The sequence below is a fragment of the Podarcis erhardii genome (assembly GCF_964252035.2).
Source record: "Podarcis erhardii genome assembly, chromosome: 10".
NCBI lineage: Eukaryota > Metazoa > Chordata > Lepidosauria > Squamata > Lacertidae > Podarcis > Podarcis erhardii.
The window spans coordinates 335,277-351,476 of NC_138500.1; the positions used below are offsets into that span (position 1 = coordinate 335,277).

General features: G+C 48.3%; 1 protein-coding gene across 4 annotated transcripts; it reads left to right on the plus strand.

Moving 5' to 3' along the window:
- Positions 1-1,353: 1,353 nt before the first annotated feature.
- Positions 1,354-13,853, plus strand: LOC309351804 (uncharacterized protein). Of its 4 annotated transcripts, none has more exons than XM_081879787.1 (6): positions 1,354-1,399; positions 7,054-7,484; positions 7,684-7,765; positions 8,586-8,668; positions 9,289-9,415; positions 11,980-13,852. In XM_081879787.1, the coding sequence occupies exons 1-6, from the start codon at positions 1,369-1,371 to the stop codon at positions 13,473-13,475; spliced, it is 2,250 nt and encodes a 749-aa protein (XP_081735913.1). In that variant the 5' UTR covers positions 1,354-1,368; the 3' UTR covers positions 13,476-13,852. The 4 variants fall into 4 exon arrangements, with proteins under 4 accessions (XP_081735913.1, XP_081735912.1, XP_081735911.1 ...); XM_081879786.1 differs by lacking the exon at positions 1,354-1,399 and adding an exon at positions 5,683-5,830; XM_081879785.1 differs by lacking the exon at positions 1,354-1,399 and adding an exon at positions 6,749-6,840 and having other exon boundaries at positions 6,991-7,484; positions 7,690-7,765; positions 11,980-13,853.
- The last annotated feature ends 2,347 nt before the right edge of the window (positions 13,854-16,200 follow it).

Sequence of the window (16,200 nt, forward strand, 5' to 3'; positions counted from 1 at the left end):
AGGATTCGACCCCAAGAAATATACTGCCGCAGGGGCTGGATTAAACACTGAGAGTTCCCTCACTGAGAGAAGCCAAGTTACAGGGAACCAGGCAGAGGGCCTTCTTGGTGGTGGCACCTGCCCTGTGGCAAGCCCTCCCACCAGATGTCAAAGAAATAAAGAACTACCTAACTTTTAGAAGACATCTGAAGGCAGCCGTGTTTAGGGAAGTTTGATGTTTTATCTTGTTTTTAATATTCTGTTGGGAGCCGCCCAGAGTGGCTGGGGAAGCCCAGATGGGTGGGGTATAAATTTTTTATTTTTATTATTATTATTATTATTTATTATTATTATTGTTATTATTATTATTATTATTATTATTATTATTATTATTATTATTATTATTATTATTATTATTTCGAGTTGGATTAGGGCCCCAAAACAGACTTTGGACATGCCTGGGTTAGAGCAAGGGAAAATGGGAAGGTGACCAGGGGAAAGAAGGAGCAAAGTGGGCTTTGAAGCTTTAGATCGTCTCTATTGATTGTGACCAAGGTTCAATGTCCCTGCAAGCGAAGAAAGACGCAGCCTGGGAAAAAGTGTGCAACTGTCTTTTAAATATTCACAATCTGGGACACCCCCTTTCCAAGCAGCAGTCAGAAATACATGGGGGGCGGGAGGCTACAAGGAGGTCAGGAAGGTCAAGGTATGTCTCATTCCATGAGGATTGGAGAATTTACATATTCCAGACACAGTTGACACAAGGCCAATAATGACACTGGAAATGGGTTTTTCCTGGGGTTCATTGATAGGGGGTGGTTCCCCCCAGGCAGCACACCTGGGCAAACAGTACAACATTTGAAGACAATTGGCTGATTAGACCCATCGATTGAAAGAAGATCATGGAGGATATTAGGTTTCCCAAAATGCATGGGGGAACACAGAGCACACAAGTTCCAAAAGCAAGAACCGTACGTTTACGAACGGTTTTATACAAAGTTTCATTGCAAAATACAAGCTTTCCTTTGTGAAACAGCTCAGATAGAATGTTTCCACTTTCCCAGGGAAAGGAGGAGGAGGAGGAGGAGGACCGGGTCAAGTTGCTCCTCATGTTTCTGGGCCAAGGAGGGGGAAGCTCAGCCCCCGACCAGGAGGGTCCCCCAAATAAAGCATCTCTGGGTGCTTTGCGCGCGATGCGCGTGGCTCCTCCGGAGAGAAGAGGGAGAGCTGGGTGCGCTCGGCTTGCCAAGGGTTAAACAGAAACGAGCTGGATTCCTAGAGAGGGCAGGAAAGAAGGACGGGGAGGGCAGGTCCTCCAGAGCAAAAGCCCCTCCCTGCCTCCCCAGACTTTTCCTGCAAAAAAGGGGGTGCTTTTGTCTCTCCCTGCAAATGCGACCCCGGTGGCACCTGCTGGGATCCGGTGAGTTTCCTCTCTCTCCCAGAGGGTGCACTGGGGGTCCCAGGGCTACAGGGGACCGTGCATGTGGGGAGCCTGTTCAGCTCCTGCAGCGGGGGACCCCCAAGTCAGGGCGCGAAGAGTCCTGCCGGGGAGGGCCGAGGTCGCAGGAGGGCAGCAACTCCACTCTTCCTTTGCATGGATGCACAACTGGCTCCTTTGAGAGGCGAGAGCTATTGGTTGTTGTTGTTGTTTAGTCATTTAGTCGTGTCCGACTCTTCGTGACCCCCTGGACCAGAGCACGCCAGGCACCCCTGTCTTCCACTGCCTCCCGCAGTTTGGTCAGACTCATGTTTGTAGCTTCGAAAACACTATCCAACCATCTCATCCTCTGTCGTCCCCTTCTCCTTGTGCCCTCCATCTTTCCCAGCATCAGGGTCTTTTCCAGGGAGTCTTGAGGTAGCCAAAGTATTGGATCCTCAGCTTCAGGATCTGTCCTTCCAGTGAGCACTCAGGGCTGATTTCCTTCAGAATTGATATGTTTGATCTTCTTGCAGTCCATGGGACTCTCAAGAATCTCCTCCAGCACCAGAATTCAAAAGCATCAATTCTTTGGCGATCAGCCTTCTTTATGGTCCAGCTCTCACTTCCATACATCACTAATGGGAAAACCAGAGCTTGAACTATATGGACCTTTGTTGGCAAGGTGATGTCTCTGCTTTTTAAGATGCTGTCTAGGTTTGTCATTGCTTTTCTTCTAAGAAGCAGGCGTCTTTTAATTTTGTGGCTGCTGTCACCATCTGCAGTGATCATGGAGCCCAAGAAAGTAAAATCTCTCACTGCCTCCATTTCTTCCCCTTCTATTTGCCAGGGTGGCTCCTCGCTATGATGGACATGCTCTGTCTCCCCCCTTGGAGGCTGCAAGGCTTCAGAGTCCCAGTTGTTGCAGGTGAAACATTTCGGGGGGGACGGACCTTCTGACAGTAAGAGTTGGTCAGCAGTGGAGCGGTCTCTCTCTCTCTCGATAGGTAGTGGACTGTCCTTCCTTGGAGGTCTTTAAGCAGAGGTAAAATGGGCATCTGTTGTGGAAGTGATATGGAAAATCCAGGTGCGAGGATGCTCTGCAGCCCAGCTCGTTGGTGTGCCAGCCCCCGTGGGTTTCTTCGGTCAGCAAAGAAGGAAACTCCAGCCAAATAAAGGAGCAAATCAACGGTCAGTTGACCTCGATCTTTATTGTTGCGCAACAGCCCCCCCAGTAAGAACCCCGAGGTTACATGACCTTTTAAGACCTTCCGTCCCTTCCCGTAATACCTTTCCAAAAGCATAATCGATGCGTCATTGATACATCACCATGTCACACAGAGGGAGAGGATATTGTGAGGTTACACGAGTTCATCACCTTATCAGAGTCAGTTCCCAACACCTTTTAAGTTCCCACCACCCAAAGACTGTCTGAAGGCAAATCTAAAGAAATGTCGTATAAACACCAACAACTGGGAAACACTGGCCTGCGAGTGTTCCAATTGAAGAACAGCCTTTTACCAAAGGTGTCATGGACTTTGAACTTGGTATCTGAAGAAGTGTGCATGCACACGAAAGCTCATACCAAGAACAAATTTAGTTGGTCTCTTAAGGTGCTACTGGGCAAATTTGGACTTTGAAGACACTCATAGAATCATAGAATCATAGAATCCTAGAGTTGGAAGAGACCACAAGGGCCATCGAGTCCAACCCCCTGCCAAGCAGGAAACACCATCAGAGCACTCCTGACATATGGTTGTCAAGCCTCTGCTTAAAGACCTCCAGAGAAGGAGACTCCACCCCACTCCTTGGCAGCAAATTCCACTCTCGAACAGCTCTTACTGTCAGGAAGTTCTTCCTAATGTTTAGGTGGAATCTTCTTTCTTGTAGTTTGGATCCATTGCTCCGTGTCCGCTTCTCTGGAGCAGCAGAAAACAACCTTTCTCACTCCTCTATGTGACATCCCTTTATATATTTGAACATGGCTATCATATCACCCCTTAACCTCCTCTTCTCCAGGCTAAACATGCCCAGCTCCCTTAGCCGTTCCTCATAAGGCATCGTTTCCAGGCCTTTGACCATTTTGGTTGCCCTCCTCTGGACACGTTCCAGTTTGTCCGTGTCCTTCTTGAACTGTGGTGCCCAGAACTGGACACAGTACTCCAGGTGAGGTCTGACCAGAGCAGAATACAGTGGCACTATTACTTCCCTTGATCTAGATGCTATACTCCTATTGATGCAGCCCAGAATGGCATTGGCTTTTCTCAAACTCAGGATGCAAGGGAGAAACGTGCTAAGAGGAAGGCACACTTGGCATATCCACACCGGGATCAACTACCACCCGGAAACCAATGCCCCCACTGTGGAAGGACGTGTGGATCCAGAATTGGCCTCCACAATCACCTACGGACTCACTCTTAAGACCGTGTTTATGGAAGACAATCTTACTCGGCTACGAGGGATGGCCAAAGAAGATGACCCAAAGAACAATAAAACTATCTACCCATATCCTTGTCCTCAGAGCTTCCCGATGGGCTTCACCTGGCTTCAGAAAAATGCATCAGCGGATGTCCATTGTGACTCCTTTTCCACCTTCCTGGGGAGGGTGTTGCCCACGTGACTCTATATCTCGGGGATTATGGAGGGAGGGAGGGGGCGTCCAAGCTGTGTACATAACTTCGCGCCTAGAGGTTGTTGTCCAAGTCCGCCTTCGCTGTAAGAGTAAAATGCCTTTGGGAATGGGGAGAATTGGTTATGGCATTGAATTTGTACGGTTTCCCAAAGACTAGTCCTCTTCCAGCACTGTCAAGTCCAAAAGGGTACATTTTGACACTTCTTGTTATAATGTAACACTTTTAAGGCAATCGAAACCAGAATGGATACAATTAATGGACTTTCCCCATTGTCAGCTGAGCTGAGGGTTTTGTAGGAATCCCCTGCCGGTTGCTGACTTTGCACAGTAGGGGTCGCTGTTTGGTAATACCTGATTGGCTAGCTGTCAGATTTTAAAGCTCCCTATTGGTTGACCTCAGGTGATTCACAAAATACGGATACAGATAGGTAGCCGTGTTGGTCTGCCATAGTCAAAACAAAACAAATTCCTTCCAGTAGCACCTTAAAGACCAACTAAGTCAGTTCTTGGTATGAGCTTTCGTGTGCATGCACACTTCTTCAGATACAAAATACGGAGTTAGTTCATAAAACAGTAAGATGCCCTTTTCATTGATACACGTTGAGTTTACATTTCAGCAGTTGATTACTGCGAACGTACAAGTTTATGGCTATGGTGGGCAGATGCTTTAGTCGAGATTCCTGCATTGCAGGAGGTTGGACTAGATGACCCTTGGGGTCCCTTCCAACTATGATTCCTGACTCCCAAGCTGAAATAAAGCAAGAAAGCCCCGAATTAATTGGGAGCAAAATACTTGAAAGCATATATATATGCATGTATTTTATAAAATGGTAGGAATGCAGGAATCTCAATTAAAGCATCTGTGACAGAAGGCCTTAAAAACCTACAAGGAAGGAGAGCAGGCGAAAACAAGCCTCATGAATCAGAAGGATGGGCATGTGGTCCGTGGGCTTTTTTTATAAGACTGGGCAAGTTCTCTGTCACTTCTTGGCTTTTGTTGTCGTTTAGTCGTTTAGTCTTGTCCGCCTCTTCGTGACCCCCTGGACCAGAGCACGCCAGGCGCTCCTGTCTTCCACTTCCTCCCACAGTTTGGTCAAACTCATGCTTGTAGCTTCAAGAACACTATCCAACCATCTCTTCCCCTCTCGTCCCCTTCTCCTTGTGCCCTCCATCTTTCCCCAAATCAGGGTCTTTTCCAGGGAGTCTTCTCTTCTCGTGAGGTGGCCAAAGTCTTAGAGCCTCAGCTTCAGGATCCGTCCTTCCAGTGAGCACTCAGGGCTGATTTCCTTCAGAATGGATCGGTTTGATCTTTTTCCAGCCCATGTGACTCTCAAGAGTCTCCTCCAGCACCGGAATTCAAAAGCATCCATTCTTCAGCGATCAGCCTTCTTTGTGGTCCAGCTCTCACTTCCATACATCACTACATATTAAAACTGAGGATTTAATCCGCATTCCATCGCCAGACCTGAAGCAAGATCTAAATGAATTAGTAGACAGGGATCATCGGGGGGGGGGGGATCCAGTGTAACGAGGGCTATAATGGTATAATTGTAGAGCTGTACTGGGAAAACCATAGCCTGAACTATACGGACCTTCTCGGCTAGCCAAGGGTTAAAAGGAGCAGAGCTGGATTCCTAGAAGGGACAGGAGGTAAAGGGGGGGCAGGTCCTCCATAGGAAAAGCACCTCCCTGCAAGAGTTAAAGGGAACTGAGCTGCCTTCCTGGAGAGGCCCGCCAATAAAGGGGGGGGGGCTGTTGTCTTTCTCTGACAATGTTGCCTCCGTGGCTCCTCCTGGAACCCGGTGAGTCCCCTCTCCCTTGACTCCTAGGGCCCCATTGGGGGAAGGGGGTCCCAGGGCTGCAGGGGGGGCGTGCATGGGGACGGGGGGCTACTCAGCTCCTGCAGGGGGAGGACGACCCCCAAATCCGGGAGCAGAGGGTCCTGCCGAGAGGGGCGAGGGCGCAGGAGAGTGGCAGCTCTGCGCTTCCTTTGCGCCTTTGGGGAGTGTCTTTGGGTGGGGGGGGGGGGAAAGGCAACCCAACCCCCAAATTCAGAGTTACATTTATTAACTGAAGTTGTAGCCAGACGGCTACATTCGGACATTAATGGAAGTAGAAATGAGAGCTTGGCCTCAGTGAGAAATGCTGGAAGATTTAGGACAGAGAAAAGAAAGTCGCTGCATCTCACCGTGTGGAGTTAAACCCACCGATTCGAGACGACTTTGAAAGAGGACGAGGCCAGTTGGTGGAGCGGGAGGAGAGGGCGGGGGGGGGGGGGGGGCTCCTGTGCTCTGTCTCCCCGTCGGAGGCTGCAAGGCTTCAGAGTCCCAGTTGCTGCAGGTGGAGAGAGGGGCTCTTGCGCCCCAGTCCTGCTGGTGGGCTTCCCATAAGGGGCCCCTGGTTGGCCCCTGTGGGAAGAGGAGGCTGGACTCAAGAGGGGCCCTTTGGCCTGATCCTGCAGGGATCCTCTTCTCTTCTGGTGCTGAGCTCCTCCAGATGCAAGTGGGTCCTCCATTCTCCTTCCGTCAGAGGCAAAGCTTTCCCCACTCCCACCCACCCATGAAGCAGACAGGGCTGCTATCCAGACTCCTGGCTGACACGGGTGTGTCCAGTCAGACACGCAACCCCTCCGATGTTCAGAGGCTATTTTGGGGCCCACAACTTCTACTTAGTTTGATAATGTGAAAAGAGGTATGTTTATATGATGTATAAAGAAGTCATATGGTTAAACACAGCAGGTTGCGTTGTGGGTGGTATTGTTAGTTGGATTTACGTAACTATAGGTTTGACAGTGTTTTGTAGATACAGATAGGTGGCCGTGTTGGTCTGCCATAGTCAAAATAAAAAATTCCTTCCAGTAGCACCTTAAAGACCAACTAATGCACACGAAAGCTCATACCTAGAACTAACTTAGTTGGTCTTTAAGGTGCTACTGGGAGGAGTGTTTTGTAGAATTTGCTAGCACCTCTAATTCATATGGACAGAACTTGTCAGATCATCAAGGATTCCTTCATCTCTCTTGCAGGCTTCCAGAGAGCACAGACGGATGAGCAAAACTCAGCTGGTTCTGAAGCAGGAAGACATGATGACATCAGAACCGGGAGCAGTGGGGGATTCTGGGGAAAAACTGTGCTGAAGATCCTGGGTGAGAAGAACACCCTCCGCTCAGAGGTACAGAGCCAGCAGTTCAGGCAGTTCTGCTTCCAGGAGGCCAAAGGACCTCGAGAGGTTTGCAGCCAACTCTATCATCTTTGCCATGAGTGGCTGAAGCCAGAAAGGCACACGAAAGCTGAGATGCTGGACCTGGTGATCTTGGAGCAGTTCCTGGCTGTCCTTCCAGAGGAGATGGAGATCTGGGTGCGGGAATGTGGAGCAGAGACCAGTTCCCAGGCAGTGGCCCTGGCCGAAGGTTTCCTCCTGAGTCAGGCAGAGGAGAGGAAGCAGGCAGAGCAGCAGGTGAGAGAGACTTTCCTCTGGATACTCCAAAGGGGCTCCGAACAGGAAGGAGAACATCCCTAAAAGCTCTAATGCCCCCATCCTTGTTTTGGAAAGCAGCCATTGAATGTTATCAGATTGCCCTTAAGTTTTTGCCTCTGTCATTCCTTTTCTAACCCTTCTTCATAGTCTCTGTTTTGAATCCTTGTTGCTGTTTCAGAGGCAGGATCTGTTTGCAGAAATGGGCCCAGATGCCTCTGAGACCGAAAGAATTCCATTGGACACCAGAGAGAGGCTGCTGGGTAAGGAAGGAGTCCATTCTCCGTTTGGTTCCTTTCCGTGGGTATCAAAACAAATCCATGGGTTCTTTTCATCTTTGGGGGAGGACACTTGGAGCCAAGAGCCCCAAGGAGATGTGTATCTTTTACACATCTAAATGATGAAATGGGTACAAATGTCCAAATGCACTCAGTGTGGCGTGTAACATAAGCAGTCAAATACAGCATTTCCAATTTGCCTAGAGTGGACATGCAGGGGAATGTTGGTCCAGCCAGTTCAACTTCCTGTTCCATCTGGTCTGGAGCATCCTTCCTTTGCGCCCAGGAAGGTGGGCATGACGCCCAGGAAGGTGGGCGTGACGCTTCCAGACCCACAAAAGGTCCACCTCCTCTTTTGATGTCTTTTATTCTCCCGAACTGCACTGCTGGCTCTCAGCCACCAGGACATGGGTTCATTCTCATTTGGGATGGACTCAAACCCTCTTCTGTAACTTTAAGCTAAAGCCTGCCTTCAGGGTTCCAACTGTGAACTGAATGTGAGTAAACTTCTTGTTACTTTTAAAAGAAGACTGTTGCGTCCTTATTCTTTCAGGAGATCATCAAAGGGGTCTTACCAGGAATATTAGAACTCAAGAGATTCTAACAGATCTGCAACTAGCTTCCTGCTGTGTAAAGATGGGGTTGTACTCTGCTGTATGAATAAACTCAGCCGTGTGAGTTAGGAAGGATAATATTTAATCAATATATCCTCTCCTGCTACCCGCAACATTCCCACACTCAGAAGGTGAGACTTTTTGGAGAGCAGCTGCACTCCTGGCTTCCCACTTACCTTTGTCTCTTGCAGGTGATCAGATGATGCCAGCAAGACCTCCTCATCCATCTGTTCCTGGTGGTGAAGGAGAAGTAACGGCTGTGGAAGCAGCTCAGGTAGAGGGAGGGAGCCCTGTGGGGAAGGGGGCTTAGGGGGTGGGGCAGTCAGGCGCCTCTGGCCCCCAAGGAATCTCTCTCCCCCTCTTGGCTTCCATCAAAGCTGCCCTTAACAAGGGCTGGAAATGACATTTGAGAAGGTTTAATAGCTGAGAATGTGGAACAGCCACCTTGCCTTAACTCGCCTTCTGAATGTCGCTAGTCTGATTTAGCAGTCATTATAATTTTATTTCTAGATTGATTGATGGATGCTGGAACAGGCTTCTAAGCCATTGGCAAACCATACAGAACAGTGACCAGGAGGACCTACCCAGACCCATCCATTTCACAATGGCACTTTCCCCCCTCCAAGTGCTTCTCCCCCCCAGGGCCCCCTTGCACCACTTGAAGTGGGCTTTAGGGCAACAGAAGGGTCCCCCCCTCGAGAAGAGCACACAGGGAGAGGAGAGTGGGAATTCTTCCATCTGGAAAATGGGTTATGTTGTGCAATGTGGAGTTCTACCCATTTACACTTAGATTAAGGTCCATTATTAAAATACAGAATAAAATACATAATAAAAGAAATATTAAGACATTAAAAGAAGCATGTCTGAGAGGAGAACTTTCTTTTTCTCTTTCAGGCTCCAGTGTGCTTTGAAGATGTCGCTGTTCATTTTACATATGAGGAGTGGGCGTTGCTGGATCCTGACCAGAGAGCTCTGCATCAAGAAGTCATGGCGGAGAATCTTGGGATCATGGCCTCTCTCAGTAAGGCTCCCTGCTGGATCATAATGTGTGTTTTGAGATTCCATACATATCTCAGTGAAGAACCTCCCAGATATTGATGGAGCTCAACAGAACCATTTAGAGCACCTGGGATTCTTATCTGGGATACAACTTACCTTGAACCGAGGACTATTGATTGTTTTGTCTGTAAATATTCTTGCTCCATTTATGCCATGGAGGCTGATCTGAACTACCCAGGCCTTTTCAAATGTAGGCTTCATAGTTGTTGTGGAACTAGCTTCTCTCAGGTCCATCGTTATTGCTTCTGTTGGTGTTAAGTTGTCCAAAGAGACGACCAAGATGGAACAGATTCCACGATTGGGCCAAACAAAATCCAACTCTGTTGTAAGACCTCACATGTAAATAATAATACAGTGGTAGCTCCGTTTATGAACTTAATTTGTTCCAGAGGTCCGTTCTTAACGGCCTCGGTCCTGTATACCCCCATCGTTCAGTCCAGACACTGAGATCCAGCGCCGAGGGCCTTCTGGCAGTTCCCTCCCTGTGAGAAGTGAAGTTACAGGGAACCAGGCAGAGGGCCTTCCTGGTGGTGGCACCCGTCCTGTGGAACGCCCTCCCAGCCTCCAAGGCAATAAACAACTATTTTACTTTTAAAAGACAACTGAAGGCAGCCCTGTTTAGGGAAGTTTTTAATGTCTGATGCAGTATTGTTTTTAATATTCAGTTGGAAGCCGCCCAGAGTGGCTGGGGAAACCCAGCCAGATGGGCGGGGAATAAATAATCAATAATCATAATAATAATAATAATAATAATAATAATAATTAATAATAATTGTGTGACTTCCCCTTGCATCTCAGGGCAAAGTTTGCTACCCAGAACACCTACTTCCGGGTTAGCAGATCTCGTTACCCAAAGCATTCGGAAGGAGGATGGTACGTAACCCGAGGTTCCACTGTAATAACACTTCGAATGGTGCTCAGAAATGGATTGTGAGCCAGTGAAGATTTTTTAGGACTGGTGTTATACATTCTTGGTGACCGCTCCCACTCACCAGTCTAGCCACCGCATTCTGGATTACTTGTTGTTTCTGAGTTACCTTCAAAGGTAGCCCCACACAGAGTGCATTGCTGTAGTAAAAGGTAAAAGTAAAGGACCCCTGGACAGTTAAGTCCAGTCAAAGGCGACTATGGGGTGTGGCGCCCTCTCGCTTCAGGCTGAGGGCGCTGGCGTTTGTCCACCAAGCAGGAAATAACCAGAACTTGCACCACTCTGGCAAGTCAGTCTGCAGGCAGGGAAGGTCTCGGCTGGCGTACCAGATAGAGCTGGCAGGCAGCTGCCCTGGGCACAAAATTGACCTGTGCCTCCATGGAAAGCTGTGAGTCCAAAATGACCCCTAGGCTGTGCACCTGGCCCTTTAGGGACACAGCTACCCCATTCAGGAACAGGAAGCCCCCCCTACCTGCCCACCAAACAGAGTTCTTCAGTCTTGTCGGGATTTAACCTCCATCCACCATCCATCCTCCAACCACCTCCAGACAGCCACACAAGGCATTTACCACTCTCATTGGTTCTGATATAAAGCAGAGGTAGAGCTGGGTATCATCCACATACTGATGAACACCCAGTCCAACCCTCCAGGTGATCTCTCCCAGTGGCTTCATATAGATATTACAAAGCATGGGGGAGAGGACGGAGCCCTGAGGCACCCCACAAGTGAGAGCCCAGGGGTCTGAACACTCACCCCCCAACATCACTTTCTGGACATGGCCCAGGAGGAGGAAGGAAACCACTGCTAATCCGGGGTCCCAGCTCCCAGCTCTTCTAGATGGTCCAGAAGGATGTCATGGTTGGTGATATCAAAGGCCACTGAGAGATCCAGCAGAAGTAGGAAACAACTTTCACCTTTGTCTCTAGCCTGTAGGAGATCATCTACCAGAGCGAACAAGGCAGTTTCAGTCCCATGATGAGTCTAATTTCAGTCTCTTTTATGAGCCAGGATGGGCAAGGATCAAAGAGACAGGTGGTTAGTTTCACTTGCCCAAGCATCCTCGAAGGTAACAGATTGGAATTGGTCCCATGCAACTTGACTAGCATTCTCCTTCTCCGGCCCTGGTGCCATGGTGGAGTCTACCTCTTTCCAAAACTGAGCAACTTTATCTGCAAAAACCTGCAAAATGTTTGCAGGAGGTCTTGGGGTCCTCACCAGGCCCCAATGGCAAAGGTGGTTCCATTATATCGTGAACCACCTGAAAGAATCTCCTGCTGCCATTTTCTGCAGAGGCTATAGAGGCGGTGAATAAAGTCCTCGCCATCACTATCACCACTTGGTAGGCTCAGGGTTGAGCTCTAACCAGTGTCCAGCCCAATTCAGAATGAGTTTTCCACCACTAGCTCTCTAGCCAACTCAGCAATTGTTTCATTTCCCTGAGCTCCCAGGAAACTACGGGGCTGTCTGGACTCCATGCAATAGGAGAGGAAGAACTCCCCTCAGTTCTTCCTCTATCACAAGCATTCATTAGCATTGTTCAATAATTTGAGGGTTCGTTTTTTCCTGAGGGTCTAATCCATTTCTCTCTGTACTGCAGGCGGTGATAAATTGGGAAGTAAGAACAAAGGAGACCAGGACAGAATTCACACAGTGGAGAAGCCATATAAATATTTGGAGTGTGGAGAGCGTTTCAGACAGAGACTGCATTCCACTTTCCATCAAATAAATCCCATGAGGAAGAAACCATATCAGTGTTCAGAATGTGGAAAGAACTTCAAGTGGAAAGATAGTCTCATTTCCCATCAAAGAATTCACAGTGGGGAGAAACTATATCAGTGCTTGGAATGTGGAAAGAACTTCATTCGCACCTCCCATCTCACTGCCCATCAAAGAACTCACAGTGGGGAGAAACCCTACCAGTGCTTGCAATGTGGAAAGAGTTTCAGCCAAAGGGCCAATCTAACCTGCCATGAAAGAATTCACACAGGGGAGAAACCCTACCAGTGCTTGGAATGTGGAAGGAGCTTCAATCAGAGAGCCAATCTCACTTCTCACCAAAGAATGCATACTGGGGAGAAACCCTATCAGTGCTTGGAATGTGGAAAGAGCTTCATTAAGAGGGCCAATCTCTATTCCCATCAAAGAACTCACAGCGATCAGAAACCATATCAGTGTTTTGAATGTGGAAAGAGATTCCGTAAAAACATCCATCTCATGACCCATCAAAGAATTCATACAGGGGAGAAAACATATCAGTGTTTAGAGTGCAGAAGGAGCTTCAGAAAGAGCTCCAATCTCACCGCCCATCAAATAATCCATACAGGGGAGAAACCACACCAGTGCATAGAATGTGGAAAGAGCTTCTGTAAGAGGTCCAATCTTATGGCCCATCAAAGAATCCACACTGGGGAGAAACCATATCAGTGTTTGAAATGTGGAAAGAGCTTCACTTGGAAGAAAAGTCTCACTTCCCATCAAGGAATTCACAGTGAGAAGAAAATATATCAGTGCTTGAAATGTGGAAAGAGCTTTAACAGAAGCCAAGCCTTCCATCAACACCAGAGAATTCACCATGGAGAGGAACACCATCAATGCCAAGAGTGTGGAAAGAGCTTCAGTCGGAAGGAAAGCTTCATGGCTCATAAAAGAATTCATTCAGTGGAGAAGCCATATCAGTGCTTGGAATGTAGAAAAAGATTCAGTGAGAACGTCCATCTTACAGATCATCAGATGATTCATAAAGGGGAGAAACCATATCAGTGCTCAGAATGTACAAGGAGCTTCAGAAAGAGCTCTAATCTCAAGGCCCATCAAAGAATTCACACAGGAGAGAAACCCTATCAGTGCTTGGAATGTGGAAAGAGCTTCACCCGGAAGGAAAGTCTCACTGCCCATCAAAGAACTCACAGCGGGGAGAAACCTTATCAGTGCTTGGAATGTGGAAAGGGGTACAGTAAGAGGGCAAGTCTCACTTCCCATCAAAGAATCCATACTGGGGAGAAACCACACGGGTCCTTGGAATGTGGAAAGAGCTTTAGTCACAACGCCCATCCCATGGGTCATCAAACAACTCACAGCAGGGGGGAACCATAGTAATAACTGTGTACAAATTTAATTTTAGGATGATTTAATGAGGAGGATGAGGATTACAGTAGTAGTAGTAGTAGTAGTAGTGATCTTATTTGTACCCTGCCCATCTGACTGGGTTGCCACAGCCATTCTGGGAAGCTTCCAACATGCAGTCATACCTCGGGTTGAAGTTGCATCAGGTTGAACGTTTTTGGCTTGCGCTCTGCGTTACTTCCGGGATTTGCCGCTCGCACATGCGCAGACATTCAAAATGACGTCATGCACAGAAGTGGTGACCACGACCCGCGCACGTGCAGACGTGGGTTGCGTTCGCTTCAGGATCCTGTTCACATCCAGAGGTACCACTGTATATAAAAACATAAAACATTAAAAAGCTTCCATTTACAGGTCTCCCTTCAGATGTATACGGAAAGGGATAGAGTTTTTTTTAATTTCCTTGACATCTGATGGGAGGGCGTTCAACAGGGTGGGCGCTAATACTGAGAAGGCCCTCTGCCTGGTTCCCTATAACCTCACTTCTCGCAGGCATGGAACTAACTGCAAGAAGACCCTCGGAGATGGACCTCAGTGTCTGGGCTGAACGATGTGGGTGGAGAAGCTTCTTCAGGTGTACTCAGTGAGGCCATTCAGGCTTGTAATTGGAAATGTACTGGGAATCAGTGAAGATTCTTTAAGACCAGTACTATGTGGTCCCGGCAGCTGCTCCCAGTCCCCCGTCTAGCTGCCGCATTCCGGATTAGTTGTAGTTTCCAGATCACCTTCAAAGGTAGCCCCACGTAGAGCGCATTGCAGTAGTCCAAGTGAGAGATAACCAGAGCATGCACCACTCTAGTGCTGCAGTCTGCGGGCAGGTAGGGTCTCAGCCCACATACCAGATGGAGCTGGCAGACAGCTGCCCTGGACACAGAATAGGCCTGTGCCTCCATGGACAGCTGTGAATCTGTCCTTCAAAAACAGTGGTCTTTTACTTTGGCAACCTAGCAAAAAGGTTGGCCTTGTTTCTCAAGACCGTGGAGTGCACACTCACTGCCCAATATTTCTTTTTTTACATTGGCTTCTGATTTGTTTATCATGCCAAAATTGGAGTGTCAGGCTGGTGGGAATTGAGTCACAGAGGTTTCCTGGCCACTGGCATTACCATGGATTTGGCTGAGACTGAACGCATCTGCCTCCTTAAGACATCAAGTATGGTCATGGAATCATGCAACTGTAGAGTTGAAGGGGACTCTGAGGCTGATCTAGTCCAACTGCCTGCAATGCAGGAGTCTCAACTGTCCATGACAGTAGCAGGACAAGCTCCAACTCCTGGCAAGGGAAGAAGCAGTTAAAGGGGCCCAGACTTGATGCCGTCAAAAGGAATGTTCATGGCAATTGATGTAAATGTAATATTTAGAGTTATATTAACTTTTTGCATAAAGGAAAGACTTTGGGACTATTTGCAGGCACAGTTCATGCATTCTGACCTGTGTCACATATCAAAGAAACTGCAGCTCTTTCTATATTCGGGTGCCCTTCACATTGAAAACCTGTCACGGAGGATGCAATGAAATGTGAGAGGTATTTCTGGGCCCAATTAGTACTAGTGTTGAAAGCCCTGACTCAATTGGGATCATAGTAATTGGAAAAAATTGTTTGTTTGTTTCATAGAATGGTAGAGTTGGAAAGGACACGAGAGGTCCTCTAGTCTAACCCCCTGCAATGCAGGCATCTCAGTTGAAGCATCCCTGGCAGGTGGCCTCCAGCCTCTGCTTAAAAACCTCCAAGGAAGAAGAGTCCACCACCGTCCAAGGGAGTCCGTTCCACTGTCGAACAGCTCCTCCCCTCAGAAAGTTCTCATCCAGTATTTTCCTCCCTCTTCCTGAGCCACAGCCTTCGACAGGAAGGAGTGGTGGGAAGAGCACCTGTGCCCCAAGGCTCTCCAGCTTCCTGCCCAGAGTCTCCTGGTCCCTTGCTACAGGTTGAAGGTTGTGTGTGGCCGTCTTGGTTGTACCCAAAGGGAAACGAAGGAAGGGGTAAGGCCAGTGGGCTTTCTATAAGACTTGGCAACTTCTCTGTCACATCTTGAATCTTTGCACCTGGAAGACAGAGGACACCTCCAGGGACATCCTGTTAGCTCTGCACTCTGCTGCGTGTGTCCCCCTCAGCACCCCCACCACGAGTCTCTTCCTTCTAATAATAATAATAATAATAATAATAATAATATCTTTATTGTCATTGCCCCCTCTCGGGGACAACGAGATTACTTGGCTGCTCCATCCACCCAGGTAGGGCACTCCACTCAAAATCAGAACAACTATAAAAACACTAATTAAAACAATACAGTATAATACAGCAAGGAAGATTAGATGACTTTCAAAGTCCAGGTTTCCCCTTCAGGGCCGAGATCGCTCTGGAGAAGAAGCTGTTCTTGAGACGGCTCGTTCTTGTCTTCATCGTCCTGTATCTCCGTCCCGACGGCAGGAGCTCGAAGAGACAGTGACCAGGATGCGATGGATCTTTTACTATGTCCAGTGCCTTCCTATGGCACCTTGTGGCATAAGTCTGCTCTAAGGTGGAGAGTGGGCAGCCAACAATGCTCTCTGCTGCCTTCACAACTCTGCACAACCCCATCCTGTCCTGGGTAGTACAGCTTCCGTACCACACACATAAGCCATAAGTGAGCACGCTCTCAATGGCACAGTGACAGAAGGCAAGCAGCAGTTTCTGCAGAAGATGGTTTTTCCTTAGG

What these genes read in the sequence shown, in the direction of transcription:
- LOC309351804 (XM_081879784.1), top strand. Translation starts at nt 7,005, where the DNA reads ATGGACAGAACTTGTCAGATCATCAAGGATTCCTTCATCTCTCTTGCA. An exon ending in GGAAGCAGGCAGAGCAGCAG is followed by an intron (nt 7,485 to 7,683) that starts GTGAGAGAGACT and finishes TTGCTGTTTCAG; the next exon opens with AGGCAGGATCTGTTTGCAGA. An exon ending in CACCAGAGAGAGGCTGCTGG is followed by an intron (nt 7,766 to 8,585) that starts GTAAGGAAGGAG and finishes TGTCTCTTGCAG; the next exon opens with GTGATCAGATGATGCCAGCA.